Source organism: Egretta garzetta, unplaced genomic scaffold (assembly GCF_000687185.1).
Source record: "Egretta garzetta isolate BGI_Z169 unplaced genomic scaffold, ASM68718v1 scaffold145, whole genome shotgun sequence".
NCBI lineage: Eukaryota > Metazoa > Chordata > Aves > Pelecaniformes > Ardeidae > Egretta > Egretta garzetta.
In genome coordinates, this window is record NW_009259687.1 from 1,724,742 (window position 1) to 1,740,395 (window position 15,654).

The 15,654-nt window shown below is 56.4% G+C and overlaps 1 protein-coding gene across 3 annotated transcripts in view; it reads right to left on the reverse strand.

Moving 5' to 3' along the window:
* RNF220 (ring finger protein 220) overlaps positions 1 to 15,654 on the reverse strand; it is a 232,688-nt gene that overhangs the window by 137,518 nt on the left and 79,516 nt on the right. Inside the window, exon 2 of one of the 3 annotated variants that reach the window (XM_035894249.1) lies at positions 6,266 to 6,340. The exons of the other annotated variants lie outside the window; for them this stretch is intronic. Coding sequence (XP_035750142.1) covers positions 6,266 to 6,340 — 75 coding nt within the window. The remainder of the gene's footprint in view (positions 1 to 6,265; positions 6,341 to 15,654) is intronic. 3 annotated transcript variants of the gene reach the window in all.

Genomic DNA, 15,654 nt, shown 5'->3' on the forward strand with positions numbered 1-15,654 from the left:
ACTGCCTCAGAAAAAAGAATAATCCTGACCCATTGTGTTTGCACGGAGTCGGGAGGCCAAGCTTGTTAATGTTTGCGAAGTGGGTTTGGCTCCTGTGATAGAGCAAGCCAGAAATGTGAAGGTCATTATTATTAGGAGGATTAAAGCAATTTAACCCAGCAGTGCAGGGGGTACAGGTGAATGCAGCAGCTGTGCTGCGCTCAGCAACAAATCGCCCACACGCACAACCTCAAAATAGTGACAAATGCGACGATTATGGCTCATTTTAGAAACATTGAGCAGAACTAGAGGGTGGCCAGAGTACCCTCAAACACTTCTACCCCTAAAATACCCTCTCTGAAGGCAGACGGGACTGAGGCAGGCTGTTCCCGGGGATGTCCAGAGCCTGTACGAGCTGCCCGTGCCCACTCAGCACACGCACAAATCTCCTGGCACAGGCCCACATGCATCACTTGCCAGCACAGAGGTCCTCACACGCCGCCTGCCTGGTCCTTGCCAGGACCGGGACCATCTCCTCTGCCCCCATTGGGGGACCATGGCATTGGGCAACTTATCTGGAACAAAAATATCCTTTTTTTTTTAAGTTTACAGGTTGTCGAATTTTTTTCTTTCCTCCTTGCAAAACAAAAGAGGGAAAAAACATCCTTATCTCAGAAAGCAGAGTTCAGGAAAAAGCTACGGGTCTTTTGGACTCAGCGAGTCCCCATTGGTAGCCTCGCTTGTCACGGAGAATTTATCAGCCAAACACAGCAATGGTATAATGCGCCATATAACTAGTGCATAAACAAACTTCAGCATGATAAATGCCCTGCTTTGAAGCCATAAAGTTATTAGCTAGTGGCTGTTAGCTACTGCTTAGCATGGGACATGCTCCTTCCGTTAACCCCTGGATGCCTTGTCCATGCTCAGAAGCCCAGGGAGATGTCCGGAGGCCACCTCCATGCAGCGGGAAAGCACGGGAGGGACCTGGTGGGCAGGGATGCTTCTGCTGGCACTTAATCTGTGCACCTCGTACTCACTGCAAGGAAAAGGGCAGAGGCTGAGGGAGGGAGATGCTTGCTGGGAATGGGGCTCTGAAGGCTGGGACCCCCTGGTTGTCCTGTTTGACACCTTCAGTGGCTCCTCTCTCTCCCTCTGCCCCCCTCAAGAGGCAAATGCAGAGGGGAGCAGGGCCAGGGTGCTATGTATGTACCCACGGCTCAGACCTTCCTGGGCTGTATCTGTTTCAGAGGTGGGCTCAGATGGGGCTGGAGGAAAGCTGTCACCACTCCAGCACCCAGGCCACCTCCTTTAGATGAAGTGCTGCCACGGACTCTGAAGCAAAAGCCCTAAATTTTTTCTGGCAGCAGCCAGGCTGTGGGCTCCAGTGAGGTGTTTAGAGTTCCCTCTGCTGCCTGCAGTGCACGGCTGCCTGCAGCTCCTGATGAGCACAGCTCCGTCAGAGGCTGGGAGATGATGCTGGAGAAGCACAGCCGTGCTCCAAGGCCAGCGCTGCTGGCCATGAGCTGCTCAGTGGCGATGGCTGACCAGCATCAGCAGGGCCAGCGGTGCCAGGGCTCCTGCCAGCACCGGACTAGGGGAGCACTCTCTGCTGCACAGGGCCAGGCTGTGGCACCCATCAGGTGCCCCAGGCCACCTCCTGCCCCTGTCCCATGCTTGGGGCAGGGAGCTGGGCACGCGGGGGATGGCAGCAGGTCTCCGGCTCCCAGCCCAAGGTGCAGACGGGGTTACACGGCAGCTCGTCAGCCACACAGCCCTGAGCCCCAGAGCCACAGTGGGAGATGCTGGTGGCCGGGGGCTAACTCCCATCCCTCTCCCAGTAAAACCACCCTTGCAAGGAGGCAGGAGATGACTCAGCAGGGCCAGCTGGGGGGCAGCAGGACTCGAGGTTGCCTCAGCACCTGTTCCTCATTAGAAGCCCGGTGTTGAAGAAACTTGTAATTAGAGCCTTGAGTATTAATTAATCTCCATGACCCTCCTCTTGTTCTCCTTCCCCTGCTCCCGCAGCTCAGGAGGTCAGCCTGGATTATTAACACGTGCACATAGAGGATGGCAAGCTCAGAGAGCGGGTCAGTGGACCCTGGGCCATGTCCCTGTGCTGAAAGCAGCCAAAAGCGTCCTGTCCCTCCCTGCCAGTACGGTGCCCCTTCACCGCTTCCTCTCCCTCATGGCTGGGCTTGACTGGGGACATGTCCCACTTGCTTGGGCACAGTCGGCACCCTCGGGACAGCACTTATAGGGGCTGAAACATCCCAGAATGAGCACAGCTGCTTTTATGCTAACTCCGCCTGCACAATCCCTTGCAGCGTGGCTGAGAGCAGAACCCCCTGCATCCCAGGGGCCAGCCTGAGCCTCACTGGAGGCAACCTACCCTTGGGGACCTCCCAGCACAATGGAGGGCAGAGTGGCCAGCCCAGCCCAAAACTACCACCAAAAGGTCTTTGAGCATCCCATCTCTGCTCATCCAGACCTTCCTTGGGTCTTTAAGAGCCTCAGCACCATGCAGGAGGCAGCCCTGGGGTATGGATAGGACACAGAGAGCCTTTGTGCAGCATGGCCCCTCCATTCCAGGTTGGTCCATGCAGACTCAGCCGCTTAGGGCACGGACACGGCCCCCTGAGAAAGCCACGCTCCTTGGCAAGAAGCTGCCCAGGCGCAACCTGAAGACCGATGTGCTGCAGAGAGCTGCCACAGAGCAAGATAACAAGATATGAAATAAATCCAAACTTTTCTGACTCCCTGGTAACCACCAACTGCTTCCCTCGTCTGATTTTTACCCCTTTTCTGCTGCAGCAATAAAAAGGAGAAAATCAACATCCAAATGATCTTGTTTATGGCGACTAAATAAGCTGCATGTGCTTAATCCGTTAGAGTTTAATGAATTTACGACTTGCTTTGGAATTTGACAAGGGCTGTAAAAGAGTAATTAACATTTATCAGTGTGTTTTTTACACACACCCCGCCCTCCTCCCGTCTCCCTTCCCTCCTCCTGCTGCCTGTCGCGAAGCAGCACTGGGTATCGGGGGGAATATAAAAGCGATCAATTAATTCTTAATAATCTCAGGGAAAAGATTGTAGAGTCGCAGTATGAACTCAGGGAGTGTCAATAAATGTACCAAAGGTTGGTCCCCCCCCCCCTGCTGCCGCTGCAGAGGAATGTGGGTGGCCGGGGAAGGGATGGGGCTGCGGGGGCGGCACTTTGGTGGAGCAGCCCTGCACCCCTTTCCTTCTCCATCACACTCCACCGGCCCCCAGAGCAGCTTTCTGTCACTGACGTGGTGGCCTCTGGGACAGGAGGAGAGCGAGCGGGGGGCTGGTGGCAAGTGGGGTCCCCATCTAACGCGGCAGCAGTGGCCAGGTAGAAACGCAACCCCAGTCGCTCGCTGTGCCAGCTGATAGCTCCATCCCAATAGACCTGAACCTGTTGAGAGTGACCCCAAATCCTCATCACCACGACCGCGGGGCAACCGATCATCTGCTTACATGGAGAGTGCAGCCAGCAGTGCTGGCACCCGCGCCGCCCCCACTGTCACCCCTCTGTCACTTGGCACAGGCGGCCGCCGCTGTTTCCCCCAGTCGCTCGCTGTGCCAGCTGATAGCTCCATCCCAATAGACCTGAACCTGTTGAGAGTGACCCCAAATCCTCATCACCACGACCGCGGGGCAACCGATCATCTGCTTACATGGAGAGTGCAGCCAGCAGTGCTGGCACCCGCGCCGCCCCCACTGTCACCCCTCTGTCACTTGGCACAGGCGGCCGCCGCTGTTTCAGCTCTATCAGTCAGGCGGGGACCTCAGTGCTGACCCCGGAGACAAGCGAGGGGGCTCTCACCTCGCTGACTCCCGGCCCTCCCAGCTGCTCAGCTGCTGTGGAGCGGGGCTGGAAGCGGGATGCAACCTGGCTGGAAGCAGGATGCAACCTGGGGGCTGCGGCAGGACGAGCCCAGCCTCCCCTGCCATCAGTCCCTGGGCAGGCTGAATGTCACCTAAGGGTCCTGGGGGATTTCTGTGCTGGGAGCCCAGCGTGCCCTGCCCTGGGCCACCTTCCTTGGCAGCCCTGGGGAGCGAAGCCAGAAGGAGCCACAGCCATCACCTTCCCGGTAGGTAGGACACGTCTCCTGCTGCTGTGGCCAGAGCATCCTGCCCCCAGCAGTGGCCTTTGCAGGCATCTGTGTGCAGGGAAGCCTGCACGCCTGGGCATCCATGGGGGAAGAGAGAGGTCAGCGCTCCTGGGGGGCAGCAGGCTCCGTGGAGGAGACAGGGAAGCATCTGGGCTCGGCTGTGGGGCAGAGGGTCCTGGAGACCCGCAAACAAAAGCTCAGAATGATAAATCCTCAGAGGTTTGAGACTGTCCGGGGATCTGCTTTGGACAGAAACAAATTCTCCCTGTCGAACATAATGGCCCAGAAACAAGAAATGAGGCAGAGATGGAGAGGGCTGGGCTCAGGGGGTGTCTGGAAAATCTCCGCCCAGCCCCACGCCAAGCACTGGAGGGGGTGGGAGGTGGAGGCAGCGATACCCTCCTGGCAGGCTGGGACCCCTGTGCCGGGCACGCACCCACCGGCTGGATGGGGCAGGCTTGGGTTTTCTTGCCAGTTGCTCAAGGCAGCCTTGGCAGGATGAGTGGAGGACAGGCAGCGAAGAGAAGGGGAAAGTAATGGGATGAACTTGCCTTCATTTTACCTGAACCGTGGTTTGACGCCAGCTGGCCGGTACTGGCTATGGAGTTGGCATGGGAGCTGAGCCCCAAGGGGAGTGGGGCTGAGCCCCTGTGGGAGGCGAGGAGATGAGGGAGGGGGACTGCAGCGGAGGCACTCTGCGTGGCCAAATTATCGGGGAGCGGCAGCTCCCAGCAGCCTCTGAGCGAGGGTCTCCAACCTTGGGCAGGCTTGTGGTGCCGGGCGCTGTACTAAAGTCTGCCCATCCTGCACACGCACATCTCGGAGGGAGAAATGGAGGCGCAGGGAGGGGTTTCAGGCCACCAGGACAGGTCCCAGCACACCAACATCTGCTCTGCTCGCTAGGCAGCAGGTCTGGGTCTCCACCACAAGTGATGCGGCAACATCCATAGCCAAGGCTCCCAAAATCGTTGAGGGACCACTCGCCGGTGCCAGCTGCCCTGCCTGGTGCTCAGGGTGCGGTGCTCCTGTGGCGCTCCGCATTGCCATCCAGGCTCCAGCAGAGACCCTCGGCATGACCTCAGGATCCCTCCTCTGCCGCGGAGGAGAGGGTGCTGCGGGGCGGTTAGGGGGGGGGGTGGGCTGCGCTCCCCCCGCCTGCGCTGGCTCAGCCGCTGCCCTGTCAGCCTGTCTAAACTGCACCTCCCCCTGTGTAGACCCCACGCCGGGGGTCAGCAGCTCAGCGTCTCTGGGATTCATCACGGTACCGCCAGAGTTATCAAAAAGCAGCTCGGAACAGGCGTCCCAAAGGGTTGGGTCAACCAGACCCAGCACCACCCAGCTTCCAGGAAAGCATCCTCCAGGGCTGAGGACACGGATGGGACTCAGGTGGCATTGGGCTGGTCCTCCCTGGCCACCGACACCCTGCCTGGCACCAGGCACACGGCTTCCCCTTGGTGCGAGGCTGGGAGCTCCCCGCCTCACCCCGGTGGGCAAGGCGGTGCTCATTAGCGAAGGAGCAGGGCTGCGATGGGGCGACGCTCGGCCAGCGCTTGCCGCTTTGCAACGGCACTCGTGGATCGGCGACAGCCCGGCCATGCCCTCGCCTCGCTCCGCTCGGGCGCTGCTGGCGGTCGGAACAAAGAGCATTTATCCAGCTGCATTCCCAGATTCTCCCTCTTTCCGTCTCGCTTTTGCTGTCGCTCAGGTGTGACAATTTTAATACCCATAAATAATAAGGCGGACGGTAAGCGTAACATGCACGCAGCCCTGCGTCGGCTTTCCTCCGACGGCGGGAGACCTTGGGTCACGCTCCAGGTGGCAGAAGGTTTAGAAGGAGTTAACAGGAGACTCTCAGGTCCCCTAAGCATCTTGCCCAGGGTCTTAAGCCCATGAGCAGTGGCGCTAAAGATGATTTTAAGCCATGACTGTAAGAAATCTATTGATCTTTTGGACTCTATAATGACAGATTAACCATTTTAATAACACACCTATTAATCATGCATTAACCCTTCCCAGCTATTTGTACATTGAATACCAAATTGACAAGGGCATTGGGATTTCTAGGAGGCTTTTTGGAGGGGGAGGGAGGGGAGGTTTCTTTAGATAACAACAACAACAACAACAAGAAAATAATGCAAACTTACAGAGGGGGAGAGTTAAAATCATACGATGAGTGGCAGTTGCAGACGCCTGGGGCCCTCTTTGGTTGTCGCTTCTATCTGGCAATCAATTGACAAGAAATTGAGATTATGAAACATTGTGCCTGTGATCAAAGGAGGTGGGCATCCTTCCCCCATCCGAGGCCAAATCTCCACTCCCCCACGGGAACCAACAACAGCGAACATCAGCGATTTGGCCTTTGGCAGGTAACGCCGGCATGACTTTTAGCATGGACGCGTCCACCAGCCCCATGGGTCTTTAAGGCAAAATCGGAGCAAGGATGGAATGTCCTACAGGTGGATCCTATTGGAGCATCTGAATGCCCGTGATTTTTTTTTTTTTTTTTTTGGAGAGACTTGCCTCTGAGAGCGAGTCATCCAGAGAGGCAGAGGAAAAAGAAGGGGAAATGGGGAAAGCAAACACTCCACCAGCTCAGGCCAGCTGGGAATGGGCACAGGCTGCTCCCCCCCTCTCCCCGCCCCCCCTTGAAACCCACAGCATTGGGGTGGGACGGGGCCCGGGGGGACCAAGTCCCCGGTGCGTTAGGAACTGCCTGGAGGCCAGGGCTTCCTGCAGGTGCCCCGCGCTCATGAATCACACCTTGTCAGGGCTTGGGGTGCCCAACGGCCGGGGCGACCACCGAGCTGCCTGGCGAGCCCTGCCCCGGCGCGCACCCGCCTCCCCACCACACCATCCCAGCCAGGCGAGGGTTAAGCAGGCATTAATCACACTGTTTGAGAGACATTTCAAAGCCTCTTCCAAATATTATAAAAAATGTCTTTAATCATCTAATAGCGCGAACTCCGCTCATGATGGATGGAGAGAAGTCGCCTCTCTCCTCCTGATCCTAACAGAAAAGGCTGAAGACAGCAAGAGATGATAACGCATTAAGGGCTCTTGAGATATTAGTCTGTCAGCCTCGTTAGACACAGCCTATTTGGGGCTGACTGCATAATTAGAGGCTGGGGTACCCATAACTCATTGGTGTTTATATGGTAGGAAGGGGCTACACTCACCATCACCCTCAGCACTCTGAGAAGTCATCTTCAGCAGGCGTCAAATCCCTCTCCCCGCTGCAAAAATAACCCTCCTCTTCCCGGGAACAACGGTGGACGCTCCCCAACTCCTGCCCTTCCCGCAGCCCCAAGCCCACTGCACACTCAGTGCACCCACCTGTGCCTCCCCCCTCCCCTGCAGGTGGGAAATGGGGTTACAGATGTGAACAACTCGCCCGAGGTGCCCCAAGGTAGTTTGTGACCAAGCGGAGAAGCCCTGGCCCCCAGTCCCCCTGCCCGTGGGATGACTTGCCGGGGAACAGCCCACGCTCTGCCCAGCAAGGGACTGCACCCCCTCAGCCCCCCAGGCTGCCTCCACAGCACGTTTGGCCCTCTGGCACCCTTCTGCCTTTCCAGGGAATAGCTCCGAGCTGGGCTGGAAACACCCTGGGGAGGTGGATATACTTGGACAATGATGGTCCCGGGGAAGCCTGAGCAGAAATGAGTCCAGGGAAAGGCAAAAATATGCAAGCGCCCTAGGACAGCTTGTCACTCCTTCCCTGCTGTGAGCATCCCCCGCTCCTGCCCTGCTGTGAGCATCCCCCACTCCTGACCTGCTGTCCCTCACCTGCAACATGCACTGGGGACCTCTTTCTAGCCCGGGATCTTGCCCTGCGTGGGCAATCTCCAAGAGACAGGGCAGAGCCCCCCCAGTGCTGCTGCACCCAGCCTTTTGGGCGCTGCTGCACCCAGCCTTTTGGGCACTGCTGGTCTGCCCCAGGGGCGGGGGGGCTCTGAGCAGCCAGGGACCCCGTGCTTGGAGGGGCAGCTGGAGAGGAGCTGGGCTTCCCAGGTTCCCTCTGCTTTCTCTTCTCAGTTCTGCCTAGGTGGTGGCGAGCACCAACATGGAAAGGCACTTTCCAACCAACCCAGCCAAAAAATTGAACAAGTGAAACAGGGAAGGGGAGTGTTTCTCTTCTGCAACCGTGCAGAGCGAAGGCACCGCAAGAGCCGGCTCCTGCTCGAAAGGGAACAGAGAGGGAGCAGGGAGCAGGGGGAGGCAGGCGAAAGCCAAACTGAGCCCCGTGCAGCCAGCGGAGCTGGCTTTGCAGCCCCAGCCTTCCCAACAACATGTCCCTGTAACTCCTCCTGCCCTGTGGCAGCTGGGAAAATGAAGGCACCGGGAAGGGCAGGGACATGAGCACGAGGAACAAGAGCCCTCGCTGCAGGGACTGCCCTGATGCTGCCGAAGTCCCTGATGTGGCCACCCGGTGCCTCGTCCCCTCTCCCTGCTCACCCCCCACAGCCAGGGAGGGGGCAAGGGGTCCGTGGAGGAGGGGGCAACCCCATGGCTTCCCAGGCTGAGGTAGGATAATGAATCCTGATGGGGGAAGTGACCTTTTCCAAATGCCACATGTCATTGGATTTTATATCACACCAGGACAATGTGCCATGGGTATTAAAATCGTTTTTCCAATAGAAGTGTGTGTATGTGTGTGTCAGAGAGAGATGTGAGAAAAATAAAATTAAGACGTGAAAATTAGGCTGCCTCTAAACATGGCCTTTAGAAAAGACTTAGGTCCTCGCAGAGCAGGACTGACGGAGACAATCCATGCCCTTTGCTCCCGAGATCACGGATGATTTTGTCAGGGGAATATGACTTGTCCAAACCCCATGACAGAACTAGGGAAAAAATGCTCCAGAGTCCTGATCCCCATTTCTGAAGTCTTGCAAAGACTTTCACCTCGCCAGTGTCCCCTCTGCTGGGGGGTGGGGACAACGCCTCCAGGGCTGCGCCTGCCCACGGAGGCACCTACAGACGCATGCGGGGCACAGATCACCTTGCACATCTGCTCTTGGACACCCACGGGTGTTTGTCCGGGCTGTGCACATGGAGTAAGCGAGGTCCTACATGACAGCCAACGCCGAGTCACTCGGCCTCACCCGGCCTCCAAAGCAGCCCAAGTCCCTGGGGGCCAGCCCAGAGGTGTGCGTGGAGCATCCATGGAGTTATCCATACACATGGGTACGGACACCCCCACCCCCACCCCATATATGCCAGGATACATTCTCATGTGAAAACACAATGTAAAAAGGGAGGTGCTGGAAGCCAAATTCACTTGAACTCCAGCCTGTTCCCTCAATCTGCAGGGCAATTGTCCGGCTGAAATAACAACTCTAGGACAAAAAAAAAAAAAAAAAGGGACAAGCTGTGTTTGTTTATTCAGCTTCTTTCTCCCCCTCTCCTCTTGACAATGCCCTGACACCGTGTCCTGCTGCGCCAGGGCTGCAACCCCAATGGGCTAAATTTATCCCAGCTGGAGCCCTGTTTACAAGCCTTGTCCTGTTTACAGCATGGTCCATCCTGCCCAGGACCAGGCAGTGGCCATCCCCGCGGTGGACAGTCCATGTCTCCCCTTCCTTGACTTCTGCCGTGCCCAGGCTGCCCGTGTGGTCCCTGGGAAGATGCCTGATGCCCTGTGCTCTCCATGTGTTTGCACACAGGACAGCTTGTGGGCCCCTGTCTGTCTGGGAGGCTCTGGGGAGATGTGGGCTTGCATGGGCTGTTGCTTGCCCAGTGTGGCTCAGTGGTGGCCCCAGATGGCTGCAGCCTCCATCAGTGCTGGCTGGTGGCACACCATCACCCAGGAAAATGTTTGCTGCAAGCTCAGCAGTGAGGGTGCAGCGCATCACAGGAGAAGCCAGCCGACCAGGGATAGCCGTGCTCTACCATGAAAGCGTTAACAGAGCTGCACATCTCACACAACCACGCGTGGGTGCTTTGCTCCCCACACCTCCCTCTGCAGTGGGGGGCCACAGGCCCAGGCTGTCATGCACCTACCCTTGTCCCCCTGATGGGCTCGTATGGGTTGGGAGGACAGAGCTGGCAGGAGCTCAGCCCCCCCTTCCAGCCGGCAGCAGAACTGGATGTCACACCAGGGGCCTGGATGGTTGAACCTGGCTGGGCCCTATGGGTCATGGCTTTGTGAATATACATTAAACACTGGGGATGTGGCGGAGGGGTGCTCACCACCAGCAAACCCCCCCTTGCACTCTTCCTGCACCCATTCCCATCCCTGGTGGGATGCACTGGCCACGGTCTGCTGGGGAGCGATGGGGGGCTCACCTGGCTGCCCCCCAGCATGGGGGTCTCTTGCAGTCCCAGGCTGCCTCACCCACAGGAGCTGCCTTCAGCAGGGCTCAGTTGGCAACATCCGGGCTCTTATTTGCTGTTTAATGAGTCCCAGCTAATGAATCCCAACACATGAAAGCTTTTCATTAACCGTTTGGCTTGCTCTCAGCATTGGCCACCGGTTTGCAGAGGCTGGGAATCACAAGAGTGGTTTCAGGGGTGACTGCGGAGCCTCACCTATGAGCCTGTGTCCCACCTTGTGCCCTGCTGCCCTTTCCCTGCCCATTCCCTGTCTCAGTGGCTGCGGAGGGGACACCAGCACCCTGCAGATGCGAAATGAAGCAGCTGGCCCCATGCTCCCTCCCTCTCCCTCGTCAGGGACAGCTAACAGAAATGTGCCGTCATCTCCGGTGGCAGGGCCATTGCTCAGCAGTGATGGATCCCTCTTTGCACCTGCTCATGGCTGCATGTACTTAAGCTTAATGAGTGAGCAACCTCCTGGCACGCTGACGATGCAGCCCTCTTCCACATGGTCCTGGTCCAAACCACTGCCTGCTGTCGCCTCAGGAAGCCTCCTGCTTATAACCAAGAGCTCTGGATCACATCACTGTGGTAAGGGATGCCTCAGGTGCACATGGAGGGGAAAGAAGGATCTCTCAGAGGGACCCTGACCTGCGTTCAGCTCCCAAGCTGGACAAGGGGCTTGAATCTCTATGCCTGACACTGCCTCTGTGCAAGGAAGGGTCCAGGAGCAGCTGAGTCTGGACCAAGGCTCCAGTTGCTGCACGAGGTCCTTGGCTGTGGGTGCCAGAGCAGGAGGGCAGGAGCAGGAGGGAAAGATTCCAAGGCTTTGCTGTTGCTCAGGTTTTCCGGAGATGAGCAAACTGTCCAGAGCAATGCCCATGGTGGCACTGCCATGGTGCAGCAGAGCCGTGTCCATCTCCCAGATGCCTCCTCATCCCTCACTGCTCAGACCTACCTCGCTTCTTGCCTCTGGTCCAGTTAGGGGGTTGTTTGCACCCCGGGTGGGGGGAAGACCTTTCTGCACCACCTGCCCCAGATCGCACTACCTGGTGAAGCAGAAGCTCCAGGGAGAGCAGAAGAGGGGTTGTCCCCCCGCGCCAAGCTCCTTGTCCTTGGATATGGTCTGTTCACAACTCTGGGTGGGGGTGAATTTGAGCATAAAGGCTTGTCTGCATGAAATACTGCTCGCGAGAACCCCCCCATGCTGGGCATTTCTTAGTCAAAAAATAATAGCTTGCTCAAGCTCACCAGACCCCCCCCCTTCACTCTGAAATACAAACGGAGCTTTTGGGGGATATTTCACCAGTCCGAAAATCACCTCCAGCCTTCATTCACACCAACTTCCAAGTCCAGGCAGGCCATTAAGGGAAGGGCTAATGGAACGGCACATCTGCGCACAAACACGTATGTGTGTGCTCCTCACACGTGCGGCTCCTCATCTCCGGAAGAAGATCTCTCGTCAGGAAGTCACGGCCCTGATTACTTTGTCTTCCACGTTTAAGAACATCCCTAACTGCTCCTTGGATAGCTCAATTAGTAAAGTGAATATATTATATAAAGTCTAAAAGATTAAACTATCATAGGCAGCCCATAATTTCATGAAGAAGTCAGGGGAGCATATCCCTCTTATTAACTCTATAACAAATGTGATGAAAATGTTCAAATAGAATGTTAATGCAATGTTACGTGTAATTTTCCCAGGCGATTTTCTGCTGAAATATTTCTTTATTAATAGTAATTGAGGGTATAAATTATGAATGAGGCGATTTTCTCCTTTCACTGGGAAAGACGTACTAATGGCAATAATTCTTTATAATAATTTTTTGGGGGAGAGAATGGGGAGGGAGCTGGGGTGAGGGGTTTAAAGGAAAAAAAAAATCTTTAAAGGGATTGCAAAATATATAGACTAGCAGTGCATGTTTTATTGCAGGGCGCTGTATTTTATATCCGTGTGCTGGGCATCAGTCCTGTGTGGGTCTGCACGGCGCGTGCACTGCGAGGTTCGGGCCTCGGGCAAAGGCAGCTTCCTTGCACCGTCTCTATCCTCATGCGTGTAAAGCCTTGTGCCAGGCGAGGGGAGAACGACAGCATCGATGCCGTGGGGCTGCAAATGCTGGATCCCTCTTCCCATTTCATTCCCTAAGTGAAAAGAGGGGCAGTAACCACACTACAAGGAGCTACGGGCACTTTTGGGTAGTAGATAGGTACTCAAGGATGAGCAGATTAGTGGTATGGGCTCTTCCCAATTTAATGCAGACTCTGACACCTTTCCACGTCCCCACCACAACCAAAGACACTTCTTTGTGCTCGTGTTGGGGTTTTGGGGGGTTGTTTTACCAGCAGCGCAGCCTGCTGACCCTGGCCCCAAGCACCTCCGGCCAGGGAAACGTGTGGCAGAGAGCGAGGCTTGGTCCTGCAGCCGCCAAACCTTGCACAGCCTTGAGGAGAAGGGGAGCAGGACCAGGGATTATGGCGGCTCCCAAATCCCTGCTGTGGGACGCGGCACGGGGACGCGCACACGGCCAGCCCGGGGCCGCGCACTTGCACGCCATGGACAGGCAGCACCGAGCCGCGCAGCTGCTTGCGGGGAAACAAAAAGTCCTTTTTGTGATGCCAGAATGAAAGAGGCGTTTTACAAGGATTTCAGAGCTTGCTTTCCTTCAGGTTTGTATGGTTTTTTCGACAGACCAAATGACTTCAAAATTTTTCCACTCAATTAAAAAAAAAAAGCTGGTTTGAGTGCAATTCTCAGCCCCTTCTTCTTGCATGCATTTCTCTTCGCAAAGAAAGATAAAGGGGAAAGAAAAGATGGTACCCCTTAAATTTTCATTACACTTCAATCAGCTGAAAAAAAACCCTGAATGATTTCCAACTTTCATACCGAAGAACCCACTTTCCCCGGATCTCATTTAAAACTTTTCCCAGGAAGGAAGCTTTTTGAACGAGCTCTAGTCTACAACAAGCATAGGAAGAAAAACCTCCCGACCCCAGGCTTTTGCCATACAAACTAAAAAGCATCCTGATCGCTGCTTAAACAAGCTAAAAAGCACCTCTGGCAATGGCTTGCACTGAGGGTGGGTGGCACACTCGGGTACTGAGCAAGGGGCAGGGGTCTTGAGCACCTGTACATGGGTGCAGATGTGCCCCACATGGGTGCAGGTGTGTTGCACTGAAATCTGGGGAATGGGTGGCTTTGCTCTTCCCCAAGGGCAGCTCTTGCATCCCCCATTTCCACTGGAGGACCCCCCCTGCTTGGGGTCTCCCTGAGCTCTCCGCTAGGCTGGAAGAGGAGGCAGAGCTGGTCCTTCTGCTGGCAGCCGGGCTGTGCTGCCCCGTCTCCCTCCATCCCTGGAGGCACTGACCCCCAGGCCCTGCCTGTGGCTTACCCCGCGCCGGCAGGCTGCACGAGAGGCTGCAGAAGGGCTGACAAAATCAGCGTGATCCGTCACCGACCCTCCTCAAAATTAGGTTAATAATTTATGATGTTAAATGGGACAGTTAATAGCTGGGCCAGATGATTCCTCGGCTAATCTAGAGCACGGGCTGAGCTGCAACGAGTCCTCTGAGAGTTCATTACACTCCCCAGCCCTCGGCGCTAGTGCTTTTGGCTCCGCCGATACCTACGGGAGGCTGCGGCTGGTGCCGCTGGCAACACGCCGAAGACTTGCCCCTCATCAATTAAGAGAAATAAGGAAATCGACAGGAAAATTAATTTCCAAAGAGACAATGCCTCTGACACCTGCACTGCCCTCGGAAAGCCGGGGGGTTATCTGGGAAGCTGCCTGCCTGGGGAGGAGGATGCGTCTGCCTGCTTGCTGAGCGAGGTCAGGCTGCTTTCCTCGGCGCTGGGATAGCAGGAGGGGTGTAAGTGACTGAAGAGAAGATGCTTTTGCTCCTGGGTCAGCCCCAAGCAGGGTCCTTATGGGGGTGGTGGTGCTCGGGGACATTTGGGAGGAGACATGACACTCACGCCTACTGCTTAAAGCCCCCCCAGCATCCCCTCCCCAGCACAAGGCAGCTCACCAGCAGCAAGGATTTACACCCCTATAGTGCATGTTCCCAAAGAAACCTCAGAGGCGAAGGGTCAGGAGGAGAAGGTCCAGCAGGTCTTTTCCATCAGGGGGACAGAGCAGGGTTGGCTACCTCAGGGACGAGGCACTGCCAGTGTTCCCCGGGGCCAGCCCTCGTACCAGAGCATGGCGGCGTGTGGATCTTCAGCCACTTGCCTGTCTATCTCGCTACCCCCCCCCGCCAAATTCTCATCCCACCCTCTCACCTGCAGATTGGATGGAGCCTGGCCACAGAAACCAGGCGTTGGACATAACAGCCTCCCCACACTGAGACCGCAGCCCCTCTCCGTGCCCTGAGCCCTCCTGTCTCCCCAGCCCTTTCCAGTTCCTCCTGGGTCCCAGCAGCCTTGCCAGGGTGCAGGACTAGCTTGTGAGCCACAGTGGGGAAATGCAAGGAATTACCAAGAGCACACCTTGTCTGCGCGATGGAGGCTTTCCGACCCTACCCAGTGTAAGCAGACCGGCTGAGGTTCACGGCACCTGGAGGCAACAAAGTCCCTCTGGTACCGATGGCACGTGAGTCCCACTCTGCCCATCCTGCAAAGGCCTGATCCTGTAAGGCAGATCTAAAATCCTTCGCTTTGCGCCGGGGGCTCTGCACTGAGAAGTGCTCAGCCTTGCAGGACTGGCGCTGAGGGCAGGGTTTCTGCAGAAAGGTTGCTGGCTCTGGGACCATGCTCCAGGGAAACAGAACCCAACCGCACGTGGGGGCAGAAATCAGCTCCTTTGCTCCAGCATCTCACTGGGGGATGCTGCAAGGCAGTGCCAGCCTTAGACAAACCTGGAAGAGGGTGCCACATATAGTCACTCTCCTCTCTGGAAGAGCAAGTGATGGGTAGCCTGAAGTGTGCTCCCGACAGCCTTACTCTATTTCACAAATGGAAAAACTAAGGCAGAGAAAGTCTGTGTGACCACCCCAGCATCAGCAGCAATATCAGGTGAAGAGAATAATTTCTCTATCAGCCTAAAGGTTCCCTGTCCTGGGTGTCCATGCCCTGCCCTTAGTAGGAGCCTAACGCAGACCCAATGGGCTAAAAAGTGACCGGCTGGGCAACCCAGCGCAGGCTGCTGTGGCCAGATGTGCACTGATGACTCTCACAGATGTTGGCCCTGCAGCGTGTCTGGGCAGTAATTCCCCTTCTCCCTTCCAC